The 23,282-nt window shown below is 47.6% G+C and overlaps 2 protein-coding genes across 4 annotated transcripts in view; both read left to right on the top strand.

Moving 5' to 3' along the window:
- Positions 1-23,282, top strand: part of rps8a (ribosomal protein S8a) — a 403,017-nt gene that overhangs the window by 327,591 nt on the left and 52,144 nt on the right. The window lies entirely within an intron of this gene.
- The window catches only part of hectd3 (HECT domain containing 3), a 38,982-nt gene that overhangs the window by 14,238 nt on the left and 1,462 nt on the right, over positions 1-23,282 (top strand). For all 3 annotated transcript variants that reach the window (XM_060897957.1, XM_060897958.1, XM_060897959.1), the window contains exons 7-18: positions 4,436-4,518; positions 4,690-4,855; positions 5,159-5,240; positions 6,631-6,813; positions 10,869-10,921; positions 11,027-11,091; positions 11,280-11,383; positions 12,118-12,231; positions 12,885-12,974; positions 13,257-13,463; positions 13,903-14,032; positions 20,077-20,151. In XM_060897957.1, the coding sequence (XP_060753940.1) occupies positions 4,436-4,518; positions 4,690-4,855; positions 5,159-5,240; positions 6,631-6,813; positions 10,869-10,921; positions 11,027-11,091; positions 11,280-11,383; positions 12,118-12,231; positions 12,885-12,974; positions 13,257-13,463; positions 13,903-14,032; positions 20,077-20,151 (1,352 nt within the window). The remainder of the gene's footprint in view (positions 1-4,435; positions 4,519-4,689; positions 4,856-5,158; positions 5,241-6,630; positions 6,814-10,868; positions 10,922-11,026; positions 11,092-11,279; positions 11,384-12,117; positions 12,232-12,884; positions 12,975-13,256; positions 13,464-13,902; positions 14,033-20,076; positions 20,152-23,282) is intronic.

Below are 23,282 nucleotides of genomic sequence, written 5' to 3' on the forward strand. Positions count from 1 at the left end.
TAGGTTTATATGACCAGTGATATGAAACAAGTTCAGTTGCACAAATTGAAACGTGGCGATTTTCTATGCTATGGAAAGTCCGCACTATAATGACAGGCGTACTAACACCTTCTGCGCGCTTCGGCAGCGCATTGATATCTGAGCTCCGTATCAATGCGCTGCCGAAGCGCACAGAAGGTGTTAGTACGCCTGTCATTATAGTGCGCACTTTCCATAGCATAGAAAATCGCCACGTTTCAATTTGTGTAACTGAACTTGTTTCATATCACTGGTCATATAAACCTATGTAAACAGGAAAAACGCGGAAGAGTTTGGTCGCATCTAACTACAGCCCCAAAAAATACCATTGGCCATACTGAGCCTAGCTACATTGCTAACAGGAGTGACAGCGCGTCTGACTGCGTCTGACTGACTGGGAGGTCGCGCAAAGCTCGGAGAGGTACGGAGCAGCTCGTCTCAATTCAGATAAGAGCATATTTCATTATGGAAGTACGGTGGACTGTTCCTTTAACATGCAACCAGGAGCCAGTTTTCTCACTTATTCGAGAGAGGAGCTGCTGGCCCTGAAAACAATGGGACGAGCCGGGATACAACACCCCATCCCAGCGGAGCTGAGGAGGAAATCCAGGGGCTGCAAAGCCGGGGCTAAGCTAAAGGCTAGGCTAGCGGACAACCAGCGGCACTGAAAACCATCCATTCCCTCCGTTACCATGGGGAATGTGAACTCTCTGCCGAATAAAGTCAACGAGCTTTCCACTCTGAACAACCAGCGGATTTACCGGGAGAGCAGCTTATTTATCTTCATGGAGACATGGCGAACACATCTCGTACCGGATGCTAATGTGGACCTGCGGGGATTCACTGCTGTGAGAGCCGACAGAGACACTAACACATGCTGGAAAAGCAAAGGTGGGGGACTCATCATTTGTTAACAATCGCTGGTGTAACCCGGGACATATCTCCGTAAGGACAGTTTTATGTTGCCCGGACTTGGAGCTGTTAGCCTGCGGCCATATTATCTGCCGAGGGAGTTCAATCACGTGATCACCATCTGTGTTTACATCCCTCCGAGGGCAGACGCAGCCGCTGCATGTGAGAGGATTCACTCTGTCACAGCAAGGCTGCAGACACAGCACCCTGAGGCATTTATCATCATTTCTGGGGACTTGAATCACGCTACTCTGGACTCTACTTTGGCTGCTTTTTACCAGGCTGTGGATTGTCCAAGGAACAACAGGACAATTGACTTGCTGTATGCTAATGTGAGGGATACATACAGAGCCACACCCCTCCCCCCACTAGGGAAGTCTGACCACAGCCTGGTTCTTCTACAGCCGAAGTACACCCCCCTGGTTCAAAGGCAGCCTGCAACAACTAACTCTATCAGGAGGTGGTCCCCTAAAATGGAAGATGCCCTCAGGGACTGCTATGACATCACGGACTGGGATGTACTGCTTAGCCCACACTGTGAGGACATAGAGGGGCTGACACACTGTCTGACGGATTAGCTCAACTTCTGTGCAGACGTGGTCTCCCCTGCTAAGACTGTACAGTGTTACCCTAATAACAAGTCATGGGTAACATAGGAAGTCAAAGCTGTCCTCAACAGGAAGAAGGCCGCCTTCAGGAGCAGGGATAGGGAGGTGATGAAAGCAGCACAGCAGGAGGTAAAACGCTATGTGAGGGAAGTTAAGGACAGCTACAGGAGAAAGGTGGAGCAGAAGCTGAAGGAGAACAGCATGAGGGAGGTCTGGGAAGGTGTGAAAACCATCACAGGCCACAATACAAAGACCAGAGTCGTTGAGGGGACAGTGGAGAGGGCGAATGAGTTCAATGACTTCTTCAATCGGTTCAACCAGCCCACGTCCCCCCCACCCTCGCCCTCACTGCAGCCATCTCTCCTTCTTCCCTCAACACTCCTCCCCCACCTCAACACAGACTCCTCCATGTATTACTGCAGACAAGGTCATAGGTCAACTGAGGAAGCTTCACCCCAGGAAAGCAGCAGGCCCGGACAAGGTGTGTCCCCGACTACTGAGGACCTGCGCTGCTGAACTGGGTGAACCACTCCAACGCATCTTCAACCTCAGCCTGCAGCTGGGGAGAGTGCCCACCCTCTGGAAGACATGTATCGTTCCAGTTCCCAAAAAGAATCGGCCCAGCGAGCTGAACGACTTCCGACCGGTGGCAATCACTTCACATCTGATGAAGACGTTGGAGCGGCTCTTCCTCAGACTCCTCAGACCCCAGGTACAACGTGCCCAGGACTGTCTGCAGTTTGCGTACTGGGCAGGTGCTGGTGTGGAAGACGCCATCCTCTACCTGCTACACCGAGCCCACTTGCATCTGGATAAGGGAAATGGCACAGTGAGGATCCTCTTCTTGGACTTCTCGAGTGCCTTCAACACCATCCAGCCCCTATTGCTTCAGGACAAACTGAACAGGATGCGAGTGGACCCCTGCCTGGTCACCTGGATCTCCAGCTACCTCACTGACAGGCCGCAGTACGTCAGGCTGAATGACATCACATCTGACGCTGTGATTAGCAGCACCGGTGCACCCCAGGGCACGGTACTGGCCCCTCTTCTCTTCACCCTGTACACCGCAGACTTCTGCTACAACTCAGAGCTGTGTCACATTCAGAAGTTTGCCGATGACACAGCCATCATTGGGTGTATCAGTGATAACAGAGAGGAGGAGTATAGGAGCCTGGTGAGGGACTTTGCTGTGTTGTGCAACAGGAACCATCTGCAGCTCAACACCTGAAAGACCAAGGAGCTGGTCATTGACTTTGGGAGGTCCAGACCAAGGTCATGACCAGTTCTGATCGAGGGAGTCGAGGTGGAGGCTGTGGATTCCTGCAAGTACCTCAGGCTGTGGCTGGACAGCAAGCTGGACTGGACTTGCAACACCAATCACTTATACAGGAAGGGACAGCGCAGGCTATACTTCTTTAGGAGGCTGCGATCCTTTAACATCTGCAGGAAACTCCTGTGGATGTTCTATCAGCCTGTGGTTGCCAGTGTCCTGTTTTACACCGTGGTGTGCTGGGGGGGCAGCACATCCAAGAAGGACACATCCAGGCTGGGCAAACTGATCAGGCAGACCGGCTCTGTGGTCGGCATGAAGCTGGACTCTCTGGTGACGGTGGCAGAGAAGAGGTCTATGGACAAACTACTGCACATCATGGACGATGCCAGTCACCCTCTGCACACCGTCATCAGCAACCAGAGGAGCCTGTTCAGTGACAGAATGCTCCTTCCCAAGTGCAGGACGAACAGACTCAAAAACTCCTTTGTCCCTCACGCCATCAGACTGTACAACTCCTCTCTGGGGGGGAGGAGGGGTAACAGGAGGACAGAGGATGGGAAGGAGCAGTAGCCGAGCCTGACAATAAGCAATACCGGACAATGTGCAATATAAAGTGCAATATCTCTCCTGCTGTCCCCCCCTTTTTTTTCCCTCCTCTTCCCCATATCTTATTCTTTTGTATATGTAAATACTTAATTTATTTTAACTTCTAGATAAATTTTTCTCCATTTCTTTTCTCTGTTTATCTGTAATGATGCTGCTAGAATCTTCATTTCCCTGAGGGAACCCTCCCAAAGGGATCAATAAAGTTTATCTAATCTAATACAGGATTCTTTATCTTACTTTTAGACACTCATTTCAAGATTTAAATTTTCTTATTCTGTTGGCAGATAATTTTGCTAATTTTAAGCATTTAATTCTAGAAAGAAGCAACATTATTTACATTGTAATAATCTAATAAGAAATATGAGATAAATTCAGCCATATTAAGGATATTTTCTCTGAAGAAGAGATGATTGTAGTGAATCCCTGATGTGGGTGGAATACTGAAGCGCAGCAGGAGGGAGATGATGTGAACAACAACTTTTATCTGTGATTTCTTCACAGCTTTTCATCTCTAATCTGCTCTCTCTCTCACACTCTCTCTCTCTCTCTCTCTCTCTCTCTCTCTCTCTCTCTCACTCACTCACTCACTCACTCACACACACACACACACACACACACACACACACACACACACACATTCAATCTCTCTCTCTCTCTCATCACTCTCTCCCTCTCAGCCTCACTGCAAAACACACAGACAGCATTAATTACCAACATGCGTACTGACTTTGCCACTCACCTTCCCTGGTCCCGCCCTCCATTCCCAAACCCCCACTTGGCCACGCCCCTGCTGCCACAATAATTTTTTTGAAGTAAACTCTAATCTAGAACACAACATCTGATCTCCAGAACGGAGTTTCAGTCTGAAAGCTCTGAGGATTCAAAAGAAACCTGTAGTTCATTTATAAAGATCTGAAGTTTTACTGTAGTTTAAACTGTCAGTAAAAATGTCAAGGCTGTGTAGAATAATCAGGATACACTGTGTGTGTGTGTGTGTGTGTGTGTGTGTGTTTTACAGTAATCTGATCGGCGAGGTGTGTGTGTTGGAGGATATGAGCACACACTTACCCATCATCGAGATCCGGATTGAGGAGTGTCGAGGTGAGAGACAAAAGAGCACACTGTAATATTTCACACTCCTCTGATTTAGGAGCCGTTATTCCATCAGAGTTCCTGATCTCAGAGCAGTGAGTTCGGCCCCATCGCTGACCCCGGGGTTATAACCCTGATGTTGAGGGTTTAGAGCTGATAGCAGTGTGTGTTGTGTCTCAGACGGTGGGATTGATGTGAGGATCAGAGGGCTGAAGATTAAATCCTCCTGCGAGCGAGATCTGGGTCTGAACGCTGACATCTTCAAATCCCCCAATCTGGTGCGCTACCCACGACTGGAGGGCACGCTGCCTGACGTCCTGTACCGCCGCATGCTCGTTATCCTGAGGTAACACACCATCACATCTCACAGCACTATCGGGTTTTGGGATTAGTTATCATCGGTATTAATTCGGTTCATTTCCAGTTCTGTTAATGCTGTGTAATCAGATTATTCAGGTGACGGTCTGATCTAATTTATTTTTCTCCATCTGTGTGAATGTAACCTGAATACACAGATCTGAGTTAAAGCTTTTTACATCCATTTAAACTCACAAACAAATAAATAAATATGTATCAGTAAAGAGGCTCGAGATTGACTCGTTACAGCCAGGGTGTGTGTGAGTGATGTGATCTTTCTGTCCGTGTTCAGGTTTATCACTGTCCTGGACAGTCTGCTGCCTCACCTGGTACCTGCGTGGGACTACAGCCTCGGCACCTTTAACCACATTAAGGTGAGAGCCACGCCCCCTGCCAGTCCCACTCATTACGTCATACAGGTTTAATGGTCATGGTAGAGTGGTACGCTTCAACAACTCTTCACTTGTTGATAAAGTTAAGTTCTCACTTAGCTGTAGTCACTTCATGATGGATGATTTTGAGCCTTCTAAGGGTCAAACAGTATGCGTTCTGTCTGAACATGTGACAGCCAGGGAGCCAAGTTCACAACCGGGAGGGCGTGGCTTCCATCCCCAGAAAGTTTCATCATGCTGAAAATTGGTGTGGTTCAAGCGCTGGTTGAATTCCTCCATCACAACCATGGAGGCGAGCATGGGTTACTGTAGCGTTCTGTCACAAGCATCAAGCTCAAAATGTTCTCGGCGCAGCAGCAACAGCCCTGTATGACTCCCAGATGACGAATGACCAGTTTGAACCCCTTTGTATAGTGCAGAAAGTGAAAGGGTTGCCTAAGGGGCGTGGCTTATTTCATCTTGCCGTGGCTATGCCGTACTGCAGTCGTGGAAAACAGTACACACTGCTGTCATTGCTGTAAAGCCATGCGTCACTATACGTCGCTGTCGCCATTGGTTTTACTGGTGTCTTCTGTCACTACTGTCACGGCTACCGTGGCTTCATTTTCATATTTACTCCGCCCAAATTTATGCGACGGGTCACATCCATAACTTGCCGGAAAGGCCACAGTTCTCCCAGCCACAGTTCTCACAGATCACCTGGCTCTGTGTGACCTTAGTGAAAGTGCCGGAGTTTGTTATCCGGCTCTTTGGGATGGCAGCAGGATCCAGGGTGTGTCTAATTTGCATATCATGCATATTCACGTCCAGATCTTGCCATACTTTAATAAGGGTAATGGTGTAGAGATGTACAGTGGCAGGGTGCTGTGATGAAGCGGAGTTCCTGTTACCACCCTGATGCTGATTATTTTCCTACAGCGGCATGTCCCCAAGTGTTTTTTATTACTTTTATACAACAGCAACATTTATTTATTAAAGAATGGCACATTCTGTAACAAACATTAAACTCCTCCTCCCTGAATATGTCTGGAAACTTCACCTCTGGCTGTTGCATAGCGCTGACACTGGAGACTCCTTCCATACACGTTACATAAACATCAACGATTCACACGCCCCTGTGAATGAGCCGTTACCATAGAAACTATACCATATCAGTATGAGCGCATTAATATCAACTGTTCTAGAGAATTAATCAACACCTTCTGACCAATCAGAGTTCAGAACTCAGCAGCTGTTTTTATTGAATAAAATGATTCATTGTTCTATATAGATTATTTTACACACTCACGGCATTAATACAGTAATAATTTTAGCTCATGCAGCAAGTCATATTAATATTGTTGATCTTTATTATTAATTGAACTTCCTGTAGAATATAAAGCAGTTCCTGTTGCTGTCGAAGCGTCGCTCGGCTCTCATTATTCAGTGTCTGAAGGACTCGGAGTCCAGTAAACCCAGCTTCATGCCCCGCCTCTACATCAACCGCCGCCTGGCCATGGAGCACCGTGACAACCCGAGTCTCGACCCCAGCTGCAAACATGCCGTCTTTACTCAGGTAACACACACATGCGCGCTATATAGTGTTTTATCTTGGTTCACTCACTCGCTATCCATTAACATCAGTTTCCACCAGCTGGCGGGTGTGACGTTGCATGATAGGCTTTCACCGTCGTTTTCCATGCTGTTTGGTCCCTTGTGTCATTTGCAGTGAGGTTGGTCACCTTTCTGTCGTTTGTGACCACTTCGCACCATGTTTTGCGTGGCCTACCCCTTCTTTGCTGCCCATCAACCTGGATGTTCCTTATGGTGTTAATACAGCTCTCAGCCCTTTCTACATGTCCAAACCACTGCAGCTGCTAACATCTGATAGCAGTCACGAGATCAACCATCTCAAGCCTTGCGCGTAGGTCACTCATGCTGGTAACATCATCAGGTTTGACACCACACATCCACCTTAGCATCACCTACTCGTTTCTCTCCAGCCTTGCCATGTCGATCTTCCTAGGGGCCCAGCACTCACTGGCGTACAGCATGGCACCCCTAACACAGCTACCATACACCCTACCCCGTGTTTGAAATGACAAGCTCTTGCAAGACAGCATAGGCAGCAGCTCCCTGAATTTGCTCCAGGCGGCTCTCACCCTAGTGAATGTGGCAGCCTCACAGCCACCACCAGCACAGATGGTATCTCCTAGGTAGCAAAAGGAATCCACCACATCCAGATGGTGTTCACCAACCATGACGTGGTCGCATGGCCTGCTATTGATGGGGCGAGCTGTTCCTAGGCATCTGCTGCACCTGAACAATGGGTCAGAGATCAGCCTGCCATGTACATTACTGCATTTCTTATGAACCCAGTGCGAGCACCCACTGCAGTAGATGGAATTACTACCAACGCCCTTCCTACACACGGTGCATGGATGCTTGCCTGAGTCTCTAAGCGAATCCAAGACATCATGATCTTAGTCTTGCTCATGTTTACACAAAGACCTTTTGACTTCAATCTCAACTTCCACCTACACAGCTTCTCCAGGAGTTCTTCCAGGGAGTCAGATGAGATAATGAAGTCGTCAGCATACAACAGCTCCCATGGACATCCAGTGCGGAATTCACATGACAAAGCCTCCAACACGATGATAAGAGTCAGGGACTCAACACTGAGTTTTGATGAATACCTACTTGAACCTTGAAGCTGTCACTGAAGGAGTTGTTGACTCGGACTCTACTTGAAGCATTGGTATACATGGCCTGAACTGTACTGACTAGCCACTCTGGTAGACCAAGACATCGCATCGCCCACCATAGCATATTTCAAGGAACACGGTCAAAAGCCTTTTCTAGATCTATAAAGGCAAAAAAAAAAAAAAGTTATTTTCTTTGGTGAGGTGCCTCTCCTGTAGCTGCCGTAGAATGAAAATTGCATCAGTTGTCCCTTTGCCAGGTATGAAACCAAACTGCATCTCATCGATGGCCACCAACTCACGAGCTATCTTCTCCACCACTCTCAATTGCCTTCAAACAGTGCTCAGTTAGTTTAAGACCCCTGTAGTTGCCCCTCTCCATTGCATCTCCCTTGCCTTTATATAGGTTAATGATATAACTCTTGTTCCAGTCCTCTGGGATTTTCTTCTCAGCAATGTTAGCATTTGCAAGGTTGGCCAGAAGAGGGATGCTAACCTCCACAGAGGCCTTTAACATTTCCGCCACGATGCCAGAGGGGCCGGGGGCTTTGCATGGTTTCATCTTGCACAATGCTTCTGCCACCATTTCAGATGTTACCCAGATTGGGGGACCCTCAACTGGTTTGGCTGGTGGTAAGTCTTCAGAGGACCAAGGGAACTTAACATTTAGAAGGTGGTTGTAATGGTCTCTCCAAGCCTTCTTTTTGGTATCATCGGTGAGTGAGATGTCCTTGATCATCCCTTATGCAACACTCACCCATAACATCCATATTCTCTTTTTTCAACTACTTGGCGATGCGATAAATGTCCTTGTTTCCTTCCTCAACATCTGCAAACCTACTTGCTTCTGCCTTCTTTTTAGCAGCATGAACAGTTCTCTTCACGATACGTTTAGCAGCCAGATAGTCTTGCTTGCTACCGCCCTTTTCCAAACTTTTTACAAGTGTCTTTTCAGTAGCAGAACTGAGAGAATCGCCCCACCACCATGTCTGCTTTCTCCAGTTTCCTCTCTTTTTGTAAACCCACAGACCTTATCCCCTATTCTCAGAAGGCTGTCTTTTAAAGACTGTCAGGTATCTTCCACTGAGACAGCATGACTATCGTTCAGTTCAGACTTCACAGCATTTAGGAAATCAGTCCTTTCCCTAGCATCTTTCAGTTTCCAAACGCGGAGCTTGGGAGTAAAGACATGCTTTCGCCTCTTACTGAATTTGAGAGAGAGGTCACAAATGAGTAGCTTGTGCTGCAGGGCACATTCTTCATTGGGAAATACTTTAATGTTGGTAACACATTTGAACTGGTATCTTCTGGTTAAGATGGAATCAACCTGAGTGGAAGCAACTCCAGACTGGTCTGTAACAAGGTGGTTTTCCCTCTTTTGAAAAAGGGAGTTACAGATGACAAGGTCATTAGCCACTCCAAATTCAAGAATCCTCTCTCCCTCTTGGTTACGTTCACCATATTCAAATCCACCATGGACTCCTTCATAGCCATCCGATTTGCATCCGATGTGGCCATTAAAATCATCACAGAGTAGCAGGGTCTCCGATTCAGTAGTCTTGGACACAGCACAATAAAGCTCATTATAGAAGGCATCCTTAACTCCGTCATCCAGCCCCACCTGAGGGGCATAAGGAGAGAAAATGGTTAAGATGGTAAAGCCAACGTTGATCTTGATAACACAAATTCTGTCAGAGACCTGCTTGACTTCCAAAACATGCTCCACCCACTTCTCAACAAGCAGAATACCCACACCACCAATGCCTTATCATTTCCTACCCAGAAGAACTTGTATGTGGAGTCTTTGCCAGCAATCATATGAGCTGATCCACCTAGTCTCTCGCAGGCAACAGAGGTCAGTCTTTCTTCTAGAGATAGTCTCCACCACCTCACTGCTTCTTCCTCTCATGATCCCAACATTCAAAGTTGATGTGCGGAATTTTTGACCTGGTCACGGGATGTCAAACGGGCAGTGCTCACGTCTGACACCCACCCTAACATTGACGACACTCCCATCACTAGGTGTCCCGTACTCTCTAATAGTATGTGAAACTATCGTGACTAACAAATGAAGCAAAGTTTTACGGCTGTATGCCCTTCCTAACACCAACCTAGAATTCACAGCATCTAGGGAACTGGGTTCTGATGGTTGCTACCACAATGAAGTTGATTTGAGAGAGAACTGAAGGATGTTGAAACAAAAACCAGGAGACAAAGACCAGTAGATGGTGACAGTCATAGATGAAAGAAGATGGAACACAGTGACTGAAGAGTGGTTTTAAGGCTCCAGTAACCCGCCTTTCGCCCCTTCTCCTGTTAGTTTTAAATGAATCTGCTGCGTGAAGGCCAGGAGCTGGACTTGGTTGTTAGAGGCTATATTTTGCACGAAGCCATTGGGGCATTTTATAGGCCGATAGGACAAGACCTCAACAACCACCCCGGCGATGACAACCCTTAGGACCCAAGTTTACATAGATGTATGATTCTTAATCCTGATTTGTTACTGATTCTGATTCATGATTTTTAATAGGATTCAGAATTTGGTTCTTCATTTGAAACTGACTCGATTTATGACTAATTCAGCATCAGAATTTGATTCTTAATTTGATTCAGTGTCTGATTATGAATCGCGTTCTGATTGAGACTCCCATTAAGAGTCTGAATTTGAGTCCAATTCTCTCTGGTTCTGTTTGTGGTTTGGATTCTCAATCAAAAGATTCAAGATTCATTCTCAGTTTAATTTTGAATCTCCGTCTTATTTTCATCCGATATTGAATTTGATTCAGAATCAGAGTTCAATGCTTACTGTTTGATTCTGAATCCATCTCATGTTTGTTTTCTTGACCCTCAGTGATTTTACCAGAACATTACAATGAGTATGAGTTTACGTGTGTGTGTGTGTGTGTGTGTGTTCTGTTCCGTGTGTCAGGTGTACGAGGGTTTGAAGCCATCCGATAAATACGAGAAAACTCTGGATTACAGGTATGAATCTTGATTTGAAACGATTTTCCAGAGTACACTCTGCTCTAATCCTTACTGCTCTCGGTCTAGCACTGTGTGATGTGAATTATGATGATTGTGGTGTAGATGGCCTGCACGTCATGATCAGTGGTGGGAATGTAAATTCATCGCAGAGGGAATCATCGATCAAGGTAACGTCACATCACAGCTCATCAGACTCGCGGTATAATCCATGAATCTCCGTGAACAGTGACTCCTTACTGTAACGCTCACGCTATAAATACTGCAGATATCGGTATCATGATATACACTGATGCATCATCACAGACATGTATATAAAACAGTGTGTGTGTGTGTGTGTGTGTGTGTGTGTGTGTAGGTGGTGGTTTTCGGGACAGTCTCGCCGACATGTCTGAGGAACTGTGTCCCAGTTCAGCAGAGTGTTTAATTCCACTACCGTTCTTCACCAGAACCTCCAACCAGGTATTAATCATACCGACACCCCAGAACTGCTGAATCCTGCACTCTGATTGGTCAGAAGGTGTTGGTTAATTCTCTCTAACAGCAGCTCTGACTGTAGTGCAGGTGCATATTAATGCTCTCATCCTGATACGTTATTGTTGCTATAGTAACGGCTCATTCACAGGGGCGTGTCCAGCAGACGCAACACTGCTGATAAACAGATTAAAAACGTGTGTGATCATTAACAAGGTGAAGTTTTCTGTGAGGTGTGTGTGTGTGTGTGTGTGTAAGGAGTCTCCAGTGTGAGCGCTGTGTATCAGTCAGAGGTGAAGCTGTAAGTTCTGTGACTCTTCAGCACAGAGGAGTTTACACTTCTGTACAGTTTCTCAGGATCATGATGGAACAGTGTGTGAGAATAAAGAGACCCTGCTGAGGGAACGAGTGTTTATCGCTGCTGTAACGCCACTGAGAACAGGAACTAATAGATGCTCCACAATATTAAACAGTGAAAACTGACTTCACTGACGTTCCACCATATTAAATGTAACTCTAAAGAGAGAACAGTGTGCTGTGTAACATTTCTTGATAAACTGCTGCAGTAAAAGAGGAATAAATATAAATGTGCTGCGGTAAAGTTACATTATTGGTCCTGTAGTGTATCTTATTAATGTTGTTCCTCACTTGATGAGGATTATTTTTCTAAACCTGTGTGTTTGTGTGATTGGAGTGATTTTGTTTTTGTGTGTTTGCATTAGGGAGCGGGAGAGGCGAGAGATTTTTACGTGCCGAATCCGTCGTGTCGAGATTTCCAGAAGTTTGAGTGGATCGGGCAGCTGATGGGCGCGGCACTCCGGGGGAAAGACTTCCTGGTGAGTGAGACGTTATTTTCACATTGCAGTAACGAGTGTACAGTTCATCAGGGTTTACAGTATTATTATTCTGTAATTATAATTAAACAAACCTCAGCAGTGTCTCACTGAGGATTCAGCTTCATCAGACGCCTCCACGATTCATCCTGAAAACATCCTGAAAAGTCAGGAGTCCGTCAGTCAGTGTCCACCGAGACAGGAGTCAGTGTCCAAAATCTCAGTATTAAACTCCGTCTCCTGTTGGATTAATATCAGCTATTTCTTACTTTAGTCTCCTTCTTGGTTTGGAGTGTTTTTATTGGTTTCTGCTCCTTCAGCATTTTATACATTTGTTAAATGTTTTCATTTTATTAGTCGTCAGTCATTAAATTCGTATATTTTATATAAGTAGTACATAATATACATGAAACAAAATTTGTATTTTTTTAATAATTGCAAATTGATGTTTTTTAAATTACAGTTAAGCTTTAGACTGTTTTCTGTCCTCATACAGTATTTTAGTTTTCAGTTTATTATTTATAGTTGTATAGCTTTTCTGTCTGGGTTTTTTTTTTTAAAGTGATATCTCACTCTTAGCTTGTATAGTTTTAGGTGATATTATTTGTGTGTGTGTGTGTGTGTGTGTGTGTGTGTGTGTGTGTGTGTGTGTTCAGGTGCTGGCGCTGCCCAGTCTGGTGTGGAAGCAGCTCATCGGAGAAACCATCAGCTGGAATGAAGATTTTCCTGCAGTCGACTCTGTGCTGGTCAGAAACACTGCAGCATTCTACAACACACACACACACACACACACACACACACACACACACACACCAAAGTAATGAACACAGAGAAAATTAAACATCCAGCTTCATCCCAACTGAATTACAGTCTGTTACTGTATGAGAGGAGTGCAGGGAGGGGGGGGTGTGAGACCCATAATGCACTGTGAGCTTTGAATGTGTAATGATATAAAGTGTAAAGTTGCAGCATCACATGGATTTTGTGTCTTCATGTCCAGATTTGGCTGTGTGTGTGTGTGTGTGTAGGTGAAGCTGTTAGATGCCATGGAGCACATGGACAAAGCCACGTTTGAGTTTAAGTTTGGTCAGGAGCTGGTGTACAGCACGCCGCTGAGCGACGGCCGCCTCGTCGAGCTCATTCCTGGAGGAAGCTCTGTCATTGTGCATTACGAAGAGCGCATGGAGTTCATCCGCCTGGTGCAGAAAGCCCGGCTGGAGGAGAGTCGGGAACAGGTACAACACACACCTGAAGATACACCTGTACATGTCTGATCACACCTGGACTTCACCCTGTACACATGTAGCTGAAGGCACTGAAGGGCCTCTGGACACTTACCATGAACCCACCTGGGTGGAACTGAGTATACTGACACACACCTGAGTACAGGTGGGCGTGTCTGTACACACCTGGGGGAACCTGTACACACCAGAGGGCCACTAGTTATTCCTACATACACACCTGGACACGTACTGCACGCACCTGAAGAAACACCTCAAGAGCCGGAATGAACATCCGTTAACACCTGGACTGGACACCTTTATTCTGTCTGGAAATTAGAAAAATAATACTTTTTAATTATATTTTTATATATTCATTAATGTCATGCTTTTGGAAGTGAATATCATGAATTCTGATTCCTTGTTTTTATTATTATTATTATTATTATTACAGATAGCTGCCATACAGGCAGGTCTGATGAAGGTGGTTCCTCAGGCTGTATTGGATCTTCTGACGTGGCAGGAAGTGGAGAAGAAAGTGTGTGGCGATCCGGAAATCACTGTGGAGGCCCTCAAACGCCTGAGTGAGTCACAGTCACAAATACTTTAATCATCCCGAGGGGAAACTGAGTACATCTGCAGTTACTCACACTCAGGGAGAGAAAGTAAATTACAAAATTAAACAGATGTTAAACAAATTAAATATGTAATAATGTATACAAATATTAGTGCATCTCAAACAATTAGAATATCGTGGGGAAAAGTTCAATATTTTCCATCAGTTATTTAAGAAAGTGAAAATTTAATATATTCTAGACTCCTTATGCGTAAACTAAAATGTTTCAAGCATTTTTCTATTTTCATTTTGATCGATCTCTCGCTCTTTCGTGTATCGTCATCATATGTCCAGCTTTGTGTCGTGTAGCCATGCCCTCGTCTCAGGTCCCACTCGGAAGAGGCCCTCCTCTGAAGGTGGTCTATACAGGGGACAAGTGGTTATGATGTGGTTGGCAGTCTGCTCAGGCTCCCCGCACTCACACGCTGCACTGTCTGTTAGGCCCCACTTCTTCATAGAGGCTTTGAAGCAGCCAACCCCGGTGCGTAGGCGATTCAGGAGAGTCCATTGCCGGCGAGGTAGGTCTTCTCCTTCAGCGCCATCTCCAGGATCCTGGATGTAGTGGTGTATACATGTCTGACCTGCCGACTCCCATTCCTGCTTCCATGCCGCCGCCAGCCAGGCTTTAGTTGACAGGTCTTCTGGGATAGAAGTGAGCATCTCTTGGGCTGCCAAGTTGTATGGATGGCGGGACTTGAGTCTGCTTGGAGGTGTTGCCATGGTTGTGGTGTTATGGAGGAGGTGCCAATCATATTCCTGGGCTTTCCTTGCCAGAGCGAGGATGGCAGCCTCTCGCCGTAGGCTGGCTGGTGCAATTCCTGCTAGGACTGGCAGGTAGGACACGGGGGTAGGTTTCAAGCAGCCAGTTATGATCCTCAGGGCGTTGTTAATGGCCGCATCCACCATCTTGGTGTGTGGGCTTCTGCTCCAGGTTGGGGCACAGTACTCAGCAGCAGAAAAGACGAGGGCTTGTGTGGAGATACGTAATACCTTTGCGGAGGCACCCCAGGTCGTACCAGCAAGGCGACGGATGAGTTGAGACCCTTTAGGTTACTTTGACCCTCACTTCCTTGAGATGTTTATACGACAAAGTCCTGTCCAGGCGTACGCCAAGGTACTTTGGGGCCTGTTGGAACTCCAGGGGTTTGCTGTTCACCAAAATCTCCAGCTCCCTTGTCACTTCCTTGTTGCAGAGGTGGAATGCTGCAGACACCGTCTTCCCAATGCTGAGCTGCAGGCGCCAGCTGCGAAGGTAAGCAGCCAAGATGCCCATGTCCTGGTTTAGGCCCTCTTCCACCGCCTTCCATGTCGGTTGTTGCAGCATAATGGCTAGGTCGTCTGCATACCCGTACCTTCTGGATGTTGTTGCAGGTAGGTCAAGGATGTATATATTGAAGAGCATTGGTGAAAGAACAGACCCTTGTGGGACCCCGTTTCTCAGCCTCCTGAGCCTGCTACGCTGGCCGTCACTGGTCTGGAGGATGAAGCTGCGGTTCGACAGCATCTCCATGATGAAATTGACCATATGACGGTCCGGTATGGTTCTCAGCAGCTTCAGGTGGAGTCCGCAGTGCCACACTGTGTCATAGGCGGCGGTCAGGTCTAGTAGGACAACCCCTGCTTTTGCTTTGGCCTGGAAGCTGTCCTCAAGGTCTTGCGTGAGCAGGGTTACTTGGTCCACCGTTGACCTGCCCCGACGGAAACCAGCCTGTTCCCTCGGAAGCTGTGGGTCTACTACAGGTTCAATACGGCTGCGAATCATCCTCTCCAAGATTTTAAAAGGAACGCAGAGCAGCGAGATTGGCCTGTAGGCCTTGGGGTCATCCGGGGGTTTGTTGAGTTTCAACAGGGCTATGACAGCCGTCTGTCTCCATGTCCTTGGGAGTTTGGACTTTTGGAGGCATGCCGAGAAGAATGCGCACAACCAGGCGGATGTTGTTTCGCTCTGGTAGATCACAAACTCAGGATGGATGTTGTCGGGGCCTGGTGCCTTGCCTTGCTTGAGTTTGGATATGGCATCCCTGAGCTCAGTTGATGTAAGTTTCCCTGACAGGTTGGCATTAACACTGGCCGCCCTGGAGAGAGGGTGGATACCTCGTGAGATGTTAGGCGGGCAAAGTCTTTATCTGCACCTGGGAAGCGGCCATTTTTTAGGAGTTGGGCTGCGATGGCGTTTGCTGTCACCGGGCACTTGGGGGATGTTGTACTTCTACCTGAGAGCTGATTAATGGTCTGCCACACCTTACGGCTGGAATGGGTGAAGTCAATCGACTCGACGACCTCCATCCATCTGGCCCTGCGGGTGACATCCAGCTTCTCAAGAAGTGCCATTGCTGTTGCATCCACTTCAGCTCTTGATCCAGCCTGCTGGTGGGCTCGCAGGAGGTGGTTACACTCTTCGTCCCAACCTGGGATGTAGTTTTTGTTATAGCCTCGTGGGATAGATTTTTTTCGCTGCCCCTATCAGCACTTCGCAGTAGGCCGCATATGCGGCATCTACATCAGGAGTGTCTGGGTCCGGAAGACTGGTGGATGTTCTCTCAGTCTCTGCAGCAAATGCATGCCAGTTGGCCTTCCGGAAGTTCCACCTCCTGACAGGTTTCCCCGAGACCGGCTGCACCAGTGATGGAATTCCGATGACAGACGGTCGGTGGTGTGATCGGGGGAACCTGTCAATGACCCTTCTCTCTGGCATCAGGTCATTACTGTGGAACCCAGCAAAGGTGAGGTCTGGGTTGGTGAATGTGTTCCATCTGGAGGAGTAGAAGGTTGATGGTTCTTTGGGGTCAAACAGGAGCCGGGCATTGGTGGTGGAGGCCCACTCACTCAGTGTCTCACCATCTGGTGTTGTATGGGTATAACCCCAATCAGTGTTCTGGCAGTTGAAATCCCCGGCGTAGATGGCAGGTGCCGGGGCAATCGGGAGGTCTGATGTGGACAGTACTGATGGTGGGGGCTTGTACACATTTCACAACCGTTGTTTGTATCCTCGTGGACATCCACTCGAGGCTGGAGCCTGGTGGAGGTTGGCCTGTGTCTGTCTAGCTGAGGTCAGACCTAACAAAGATGGCCATCCCATGCTGCCTACTGAGGATGGAGCCGGCGAGGTGGAACCCGGGCAACCTGAGGAAGTCTGCTTTTTCAGTGTGTCTCCTGAAGGAGGACGGCTGCAACTTCGTGGGAGTTGGCGAGGTGGCGTATGATGTCCAGTTTGGTGATGGTGAGGCCCTCGACATTCAGCTGAAACACTGACAGATCCTGACACTTGATGGTCGGGATGGCCGCCCGCCCTGACGTGAACTTGCGCCCTGGTCTGGCAGCGTGACGATTTGGTGGCGACATTAGTTTCATGAGCTGGTCTTTCACCATTTCTCATTACTTGCAGGAGAGGCTGCGTGGAGGCTGTCGTCTTCTCTCCCTTCATTTTGATAATTATGGCCTAGAGCGCAATAAAATAAAAAAAATAAGAAGCCTTTATTTTTGTCACATACGCTCAAGCACAGTGAAGTTCCTCCTCTGCATTTAACCCATCTGAAGCGCGCCCGCGCACGCGCGCGCACACACACCTAGAGCAGTGGGCAGCTATGCTACAGCACCCGGGTAGCAGTTGGGGGTTTGGTGCCTTGTTCAAGATCACTTCAGCCCTGATACAGAGGGAGGAGAAAGAGCTGTTCATTCACTCAACTCCCCTCACATTTTTCCTGCTGGTCCCAGGAATTGAACCGGCGACCCTTTGGTCCCAAGGCTGCTTCTCTAACCTTTAGGCCATGGCTGCCCCCAGTGTCCAGATGACAAATCCGTTCGTTGGTCGTAATGAGACCAGGGTTTCACGTGGCTCTCGGCTGTGGACAAGTCTGGGCTCCCTGGAAAGTTTAAGGCCTGGATCTATCATCATGGCATCCTGCCTCACCACCTCTGGCCACTGCAAGTCAATGAAGTCCGGATTACCATCATGGAGGGCTTTGAGAGGAAGATTAGTCAGTTCCTATGTAGGTGGCTGGGCCTGCCACAGAGCCTAAGCAGCATTGCACTCTTCGGGCATGACAACAAGCTGCAGCTTCCGTTCAGCAGTCTGACCGAGGAGTTCAAGGTCACTCGAACCAGAGAAGTCCTGCTCTACAGAGATTCTGCTGACACCAAGGTCTCCTCAGCAGGTGTAGAGGTCAGAACAGGACGGAAGTGGCGCACCCAGGATGCAGTGGAACAGGCGGAGGCAAGGTTGTGATACAGCACCCTGGTGGGCACGGTGGCTACTGGTCGGGCCGGGCTGGGTAGCAATTCAAAACCTAGCTACAGCAAAGCCAGCGGAAAGGAGAAGTGGAAGCTGATCCAGGAGGAGGTATGTGCTGAGGTGGAGGAGGCTCGCTTTAGCAGAATGGTGGGCATGTCCAAGCAGGGGGCCTGGACCAAATGGGAGCATATAGCTGGACGTAAGATCATCTGGGCAGAACTCTGAAAGGTGGAGTCATACCACTTCAAGTTCTTAGTCCAGTCAGTGTATGACATCCTCCCGAGCCCTGCCAAATCTGTTCACCTGGGGCCTGGCAGACTCCCCTGCTTGTCAGCTCTGCCAGAAAAGGGGATCTTTAGAACACATCCTCAGCTGCTGCTCAAAGGGCTTGGGAGATGGTTGTTATCGCTGGCGGCATGACCAGGTTCTGCGGGCAGTAGCAGATACCATCTGCACTGGCATCAACAGCAAGCGGCAAAACCCCTCCAAGTGTACCATCACCTTTGTTCGAGCAGGTGAGAAGCCCCAGCCCCCAAAGAAAACCCAGGGGGGCCTGCTTGTAACAGCAAGGGACTGGCAATTACTGGTTGATCTTGGGAGGCAGTTGAGATTCCCGGACATTATTGCAGCAACAACACTCCGGCCAGACATGGTCTTGATGTCGGGGGCAAGCAAACCGGTGGTGCTACTTGAGCTAACTGTCCCCTGGGAAGATCTGGATGGAGGAGGCTCAAGAACGAAAGAAGGCCAAGTACGCTGACCTGGTGGAGGAGTGTCAGAGGAACGGGTGGAAGGCCCACTGTGAGCCTATTGAAGTGGGCTGCAGGGCCTTTGCAGGCCAGTCTCTACATCAGGTCCTGGGACTCGTAGGGATCTGCGGACTGCACTGGCGAAGAGCCATGAAGAACATCATGGAAGCTGCTGAAAAGGCTTCACGTTGGCTCTGGTTGGGGGGGGGGGATGAGTGGCGTAGTGCGTTACCTGGACACAAGTCGGGGCCTGATCACCCCTGGCTGGGTCACCCGGGTGAGGGTGTCTGATGTCAGACCTGAAACACCCAGTGACCCCGGGCACATCACTGAAGATGTGTCCAGGTTGCACCATAAGGTGCATCTCAGTGCTAAGAACGGTAAGCCCCTCCTCTTTCCGCTTACCGCCCTCGGTGCTGTCTCTGTCTGCACCAGGATAGCTCTAACCCGTGCAGTCTGAACGCCCTCAATGGAAACGTTGTGGTCGGTGTAACCATGAGTCACTGATTTATCTCATCTCATCTCATTATCTCTAGCCGCTTTATCCTGTTCTACAGGGTCACAGGCGAGCTGGATCCTATCCCAGCTGACTACGGGCGAAAGGCGGGGTTCACCCTGGACAAGTCACCAGGTCATCACAGGGCTGACACATAGACACAGACAACCATTCACACTCACATTCACACCTACGGTCAATTTAGAGTCACCAGTTAACCTAACCTGCATGTCTTTGGACTGTGGGGGAAACCGGAGCACCCGGAGGAAACCCACGCGGACACGGGGAGAACATGCAAACTCCGCACAGAAAGGCCCTCGCCGGCCACAGGGCTCGAACCCAGGACCTTCTTGCTGTGAGGCGACAGTGCTAACCGCTACACCACCGTGCCGCCCCACTGATTTATTAAAAAAAAAAAGTGACATTCAAACTCCGATATTACTTTATTACCAGCCTTTAAAAATGATTGATTTAACTGTATTATTTTATCTGAGTGTGAGATGTTTGTAACTGTGATGGTGTTTGCTCTCTCTCAGCTCGTTATGAGGATTTGGAGCAGAATGATGTTCGAGTGCAGCACCTGTGGGAGGCGCTAACCAACTTCACCAACGGTCAGTAAATGATTCACTCCTCAGCCACGTACACACTGTGTGACTCTCACCCTGAGTGTCCTGTCAGACACTGAGCATCAGAACTCCTGCAACATCACTAACCTCAGGTTTAAAGGTCATAGGCAACGGTCGGAGGTGAAATGTAGAACATCAACTTTATTGTCTAGAAGAACGACCCAAAAAGTGAATTCAATCTTCCTGGTGTCTAATTTGCACCCTAAAATTGAATAAAACGGTTAAAATATACTGTTTTGCCCAATTTCCGAAGGTTTGTTTACATCTCACTTATACACACTTTCACCACCAGGGGGCGTCGTCATGTCATTTAAGCCAAACAGACCGGGAGCAGCTCTGTGTTCACCTGCGAACCGAGCACATGTTTAGGAGGTTCATTTATTTAACCACTTTCTAAATATACTTTTTTTTTTTCTGCTGGAGAGAAACGTACAGGGCTAATTTTCAACAATTCAATAATAACATATACCAGGACATTTAATGGGGTTCCCCACTGATGCGCACAGGGGCACACAATCCCTGTAATAATAGAACGTGGATTTGTTTATATTGCTAATATAATTTATTGCTAATATTAATACAGTGGGCGGCACGGTGGTGTAGTGGTTAGCGCTGTCGCCTCACAGCAAGAAGGTCCTGGGTTCGAGCCCCGGGGCCGGCGAGGGCCTTTCTGTGTGGAGTTTGCATGTTCTCCCCGTGTCCGCGTGGGTTTCCTCCGGGTGCTCCGGTTTCCCCCACAGTCCAAAGACATGCAGGTTAGGTTAACTGGTGACTCTAAATTGAGCGTAGGTGTGAATGTGAGTGTGAATGGTTGTCTGTGTCTATGTGTCAGCCCTGTGATGACCTGGCGACTTGTCCAGGGTGTACCCCGCCTTTCGCCCGTTAGTCAGCTGGGATAGGCTCCAGCTTGCCTGCGACCCTGTAGAAGGATAAAGCGGCTAGAGATAATGAGATGAGATGAGATTAATACAGTGGTGGGCAAAAGTTTACATACCCCAACAGAATGTTTTGTCTCATCTCATCTCATTATCTCTAGCCGCTTTATCCTTCTACAGGGTCGCAGGCAAGCTGGAGCCTATCCCAGCTGACTAACGGGCGAAAGGCGGGGTACACCCTGGACAAGTCGCCAGGTCATCACAGGGCTGACACATAGACACAGACAACCATTCACACTCACATTCACACCTACGGTCAATTTAGAGTCACCAGTTAACCTAACCTGCATGTCTTTGGACTGTGGGGGAAACCGGAGCACCCGGAGGAAACCCACGCGGACACGGGGAGAACATGCAAACTCCACACAGAAAGGCCCTCGCCAGCCCCGGGGCTCGAACCCAGGACCTTCTTGCTGTGAGGCGACAGCGCTAACCACTACACCACCGTGCCGCCAGAATGTTTTGTTTCTTGGCTATTTCTAAGAGAAATTGAATGATAATACACAAAAACCTTTATTTCACTTGTGGTTAATGGTTGGCTGAAGCCATTTATTGTCAAGAAAATGTTAACTCTTTTTAAACCATTATGACAACAAAAAAACTACACAAATGACCCTGATCAAAAGTTTACATACCCCAATTCTTAATACTGTGTATTTCCCCCTTTAACATCAATAACAGCTTGAAGTCTTTTGTGATAGTTGTCAATGAGTCTCTTTATCTTTTCAGATGGTAAAGCTGCCCATTCTTCTTGGCAAAAAGCCTCCAGTTCCTGTAAAGTCTGGGGCTGTCTTGCATGGACTGCACGTTTGAGGTCTCCCCAGAGTGGCTCAATAATGTTGATGTCAGGAGACTGAGATGGCCACTCTAAGACCTTCACTTTATGCTGTTTTAGCCACTGACAAGTTGATTTGGCCTTGTGTTTTGGATCATTGTCGTGCTGGAATGTCCAAGTTCATCCTATGCGCAGCTTCCGGGCTGAGGCGTGTAGATTTTCCTCCAGTATTTTTTGATAAGTGACTGCATTCATCCTGCCATCAACTCTTACCAAATTTCCAGTGCCTTTGTAGTTCACACATCCCCAAAACATCAGAGATCCACCACCATGTTTCACTGTGGGAATGGTGTACTTTTCATCATAGGCCTTGTTGATTCCTCGCCAGATGTAGCGTTTAGTGTTGTGCCCAAAAAGTTCAATTTTGGTCTCATCACTCCACACAACTTTTTGCCAGAAGGTTTGGGGTGTGTCTCTGTGCAGTCTGGCATATCGTAGACGGGCTTCTTTGTGGCATTTGTGTAGAAGGGGCTTTCTTCTGGCAACTCTCCCATGCAGCCCATTTCTTCTCAAGAGTCTCCTAATTGTACTCTTTGAAACATCCACATCAACTTGTTTCAGAGAATCTCGAAGTTCACCAGATGTTATTTGGGGCTTCTTCTTTACATCACGCACAATTCTTCTAGCAGTGGTGGGTGAAATTTTTCTTGGTCTACCTGAACGGGCTTTGGTGCCTACAGAGCCCCTGACTTTCCACTTCTTGATTATTGTTTGAAGAGTGCTGACTGACATTTTTAATTGCTTTGATATTTTCTTATATCCCTTCCCTGATTTATAAAGTTCAACTACCTTTTCACGCAGGTCCTTTGACAATTCCTTTGATTTTCCCATGGCTCAATCTCAAAGATGACGCGCAGCACTGGATGAGGGATAAAAGGTTCTCTCAAAAGTCCAGCAATTTACTGACTTTTATTTTCACCCACTAATTAGAAGAAAACAGATCACAGGTGAAGGTAGTTGCCTTTAATTGCCATTCAGTCCTGTTTATGTCAAATTGTGTACAGGTTTTCAGGCCAATTCACAGGGGTATGTAAAGTTTTGATCAGGGTCATTTAGGTAGTTTTTGTTGTTTTCATGGTTTTCAAAGAGTAAACGCAGTAATGAATGCAATAAATGGCTTCAGCCAACCATTAACCACAAGTGAAATAAAGGTTTTTCTGTATTATCATTCAATTTCTCTTAGAAATAGGCAAGAAACGAAACATTCTGTTGGGGTATGTAAACTTTTGCCCACCACTGTACAAGCATTATGCTATTCATAGCCTACTGTAAACAAGGAAATATTCCTTGTGTCTCATTTCCACAATGATTGTACAGGATCCCTCAGGATTCTTTACTTGAAAAAT

The sequence above is a fragment of the Neoarius graeffei genome, chromosome 17 (assembly GCF_027579695.1).
Source record: "Neoarius graeffei isolate fNeoGra1 chromosome 17, fNeoGra1.pri, whole genome shotgun sequence".
NCBI classification, from domain to species: Eukaryota; Metazoa; Chordata; class Actinopteri; order Siluriformes; family Ariidae; genus Neoarius; species Neoarius graeffei.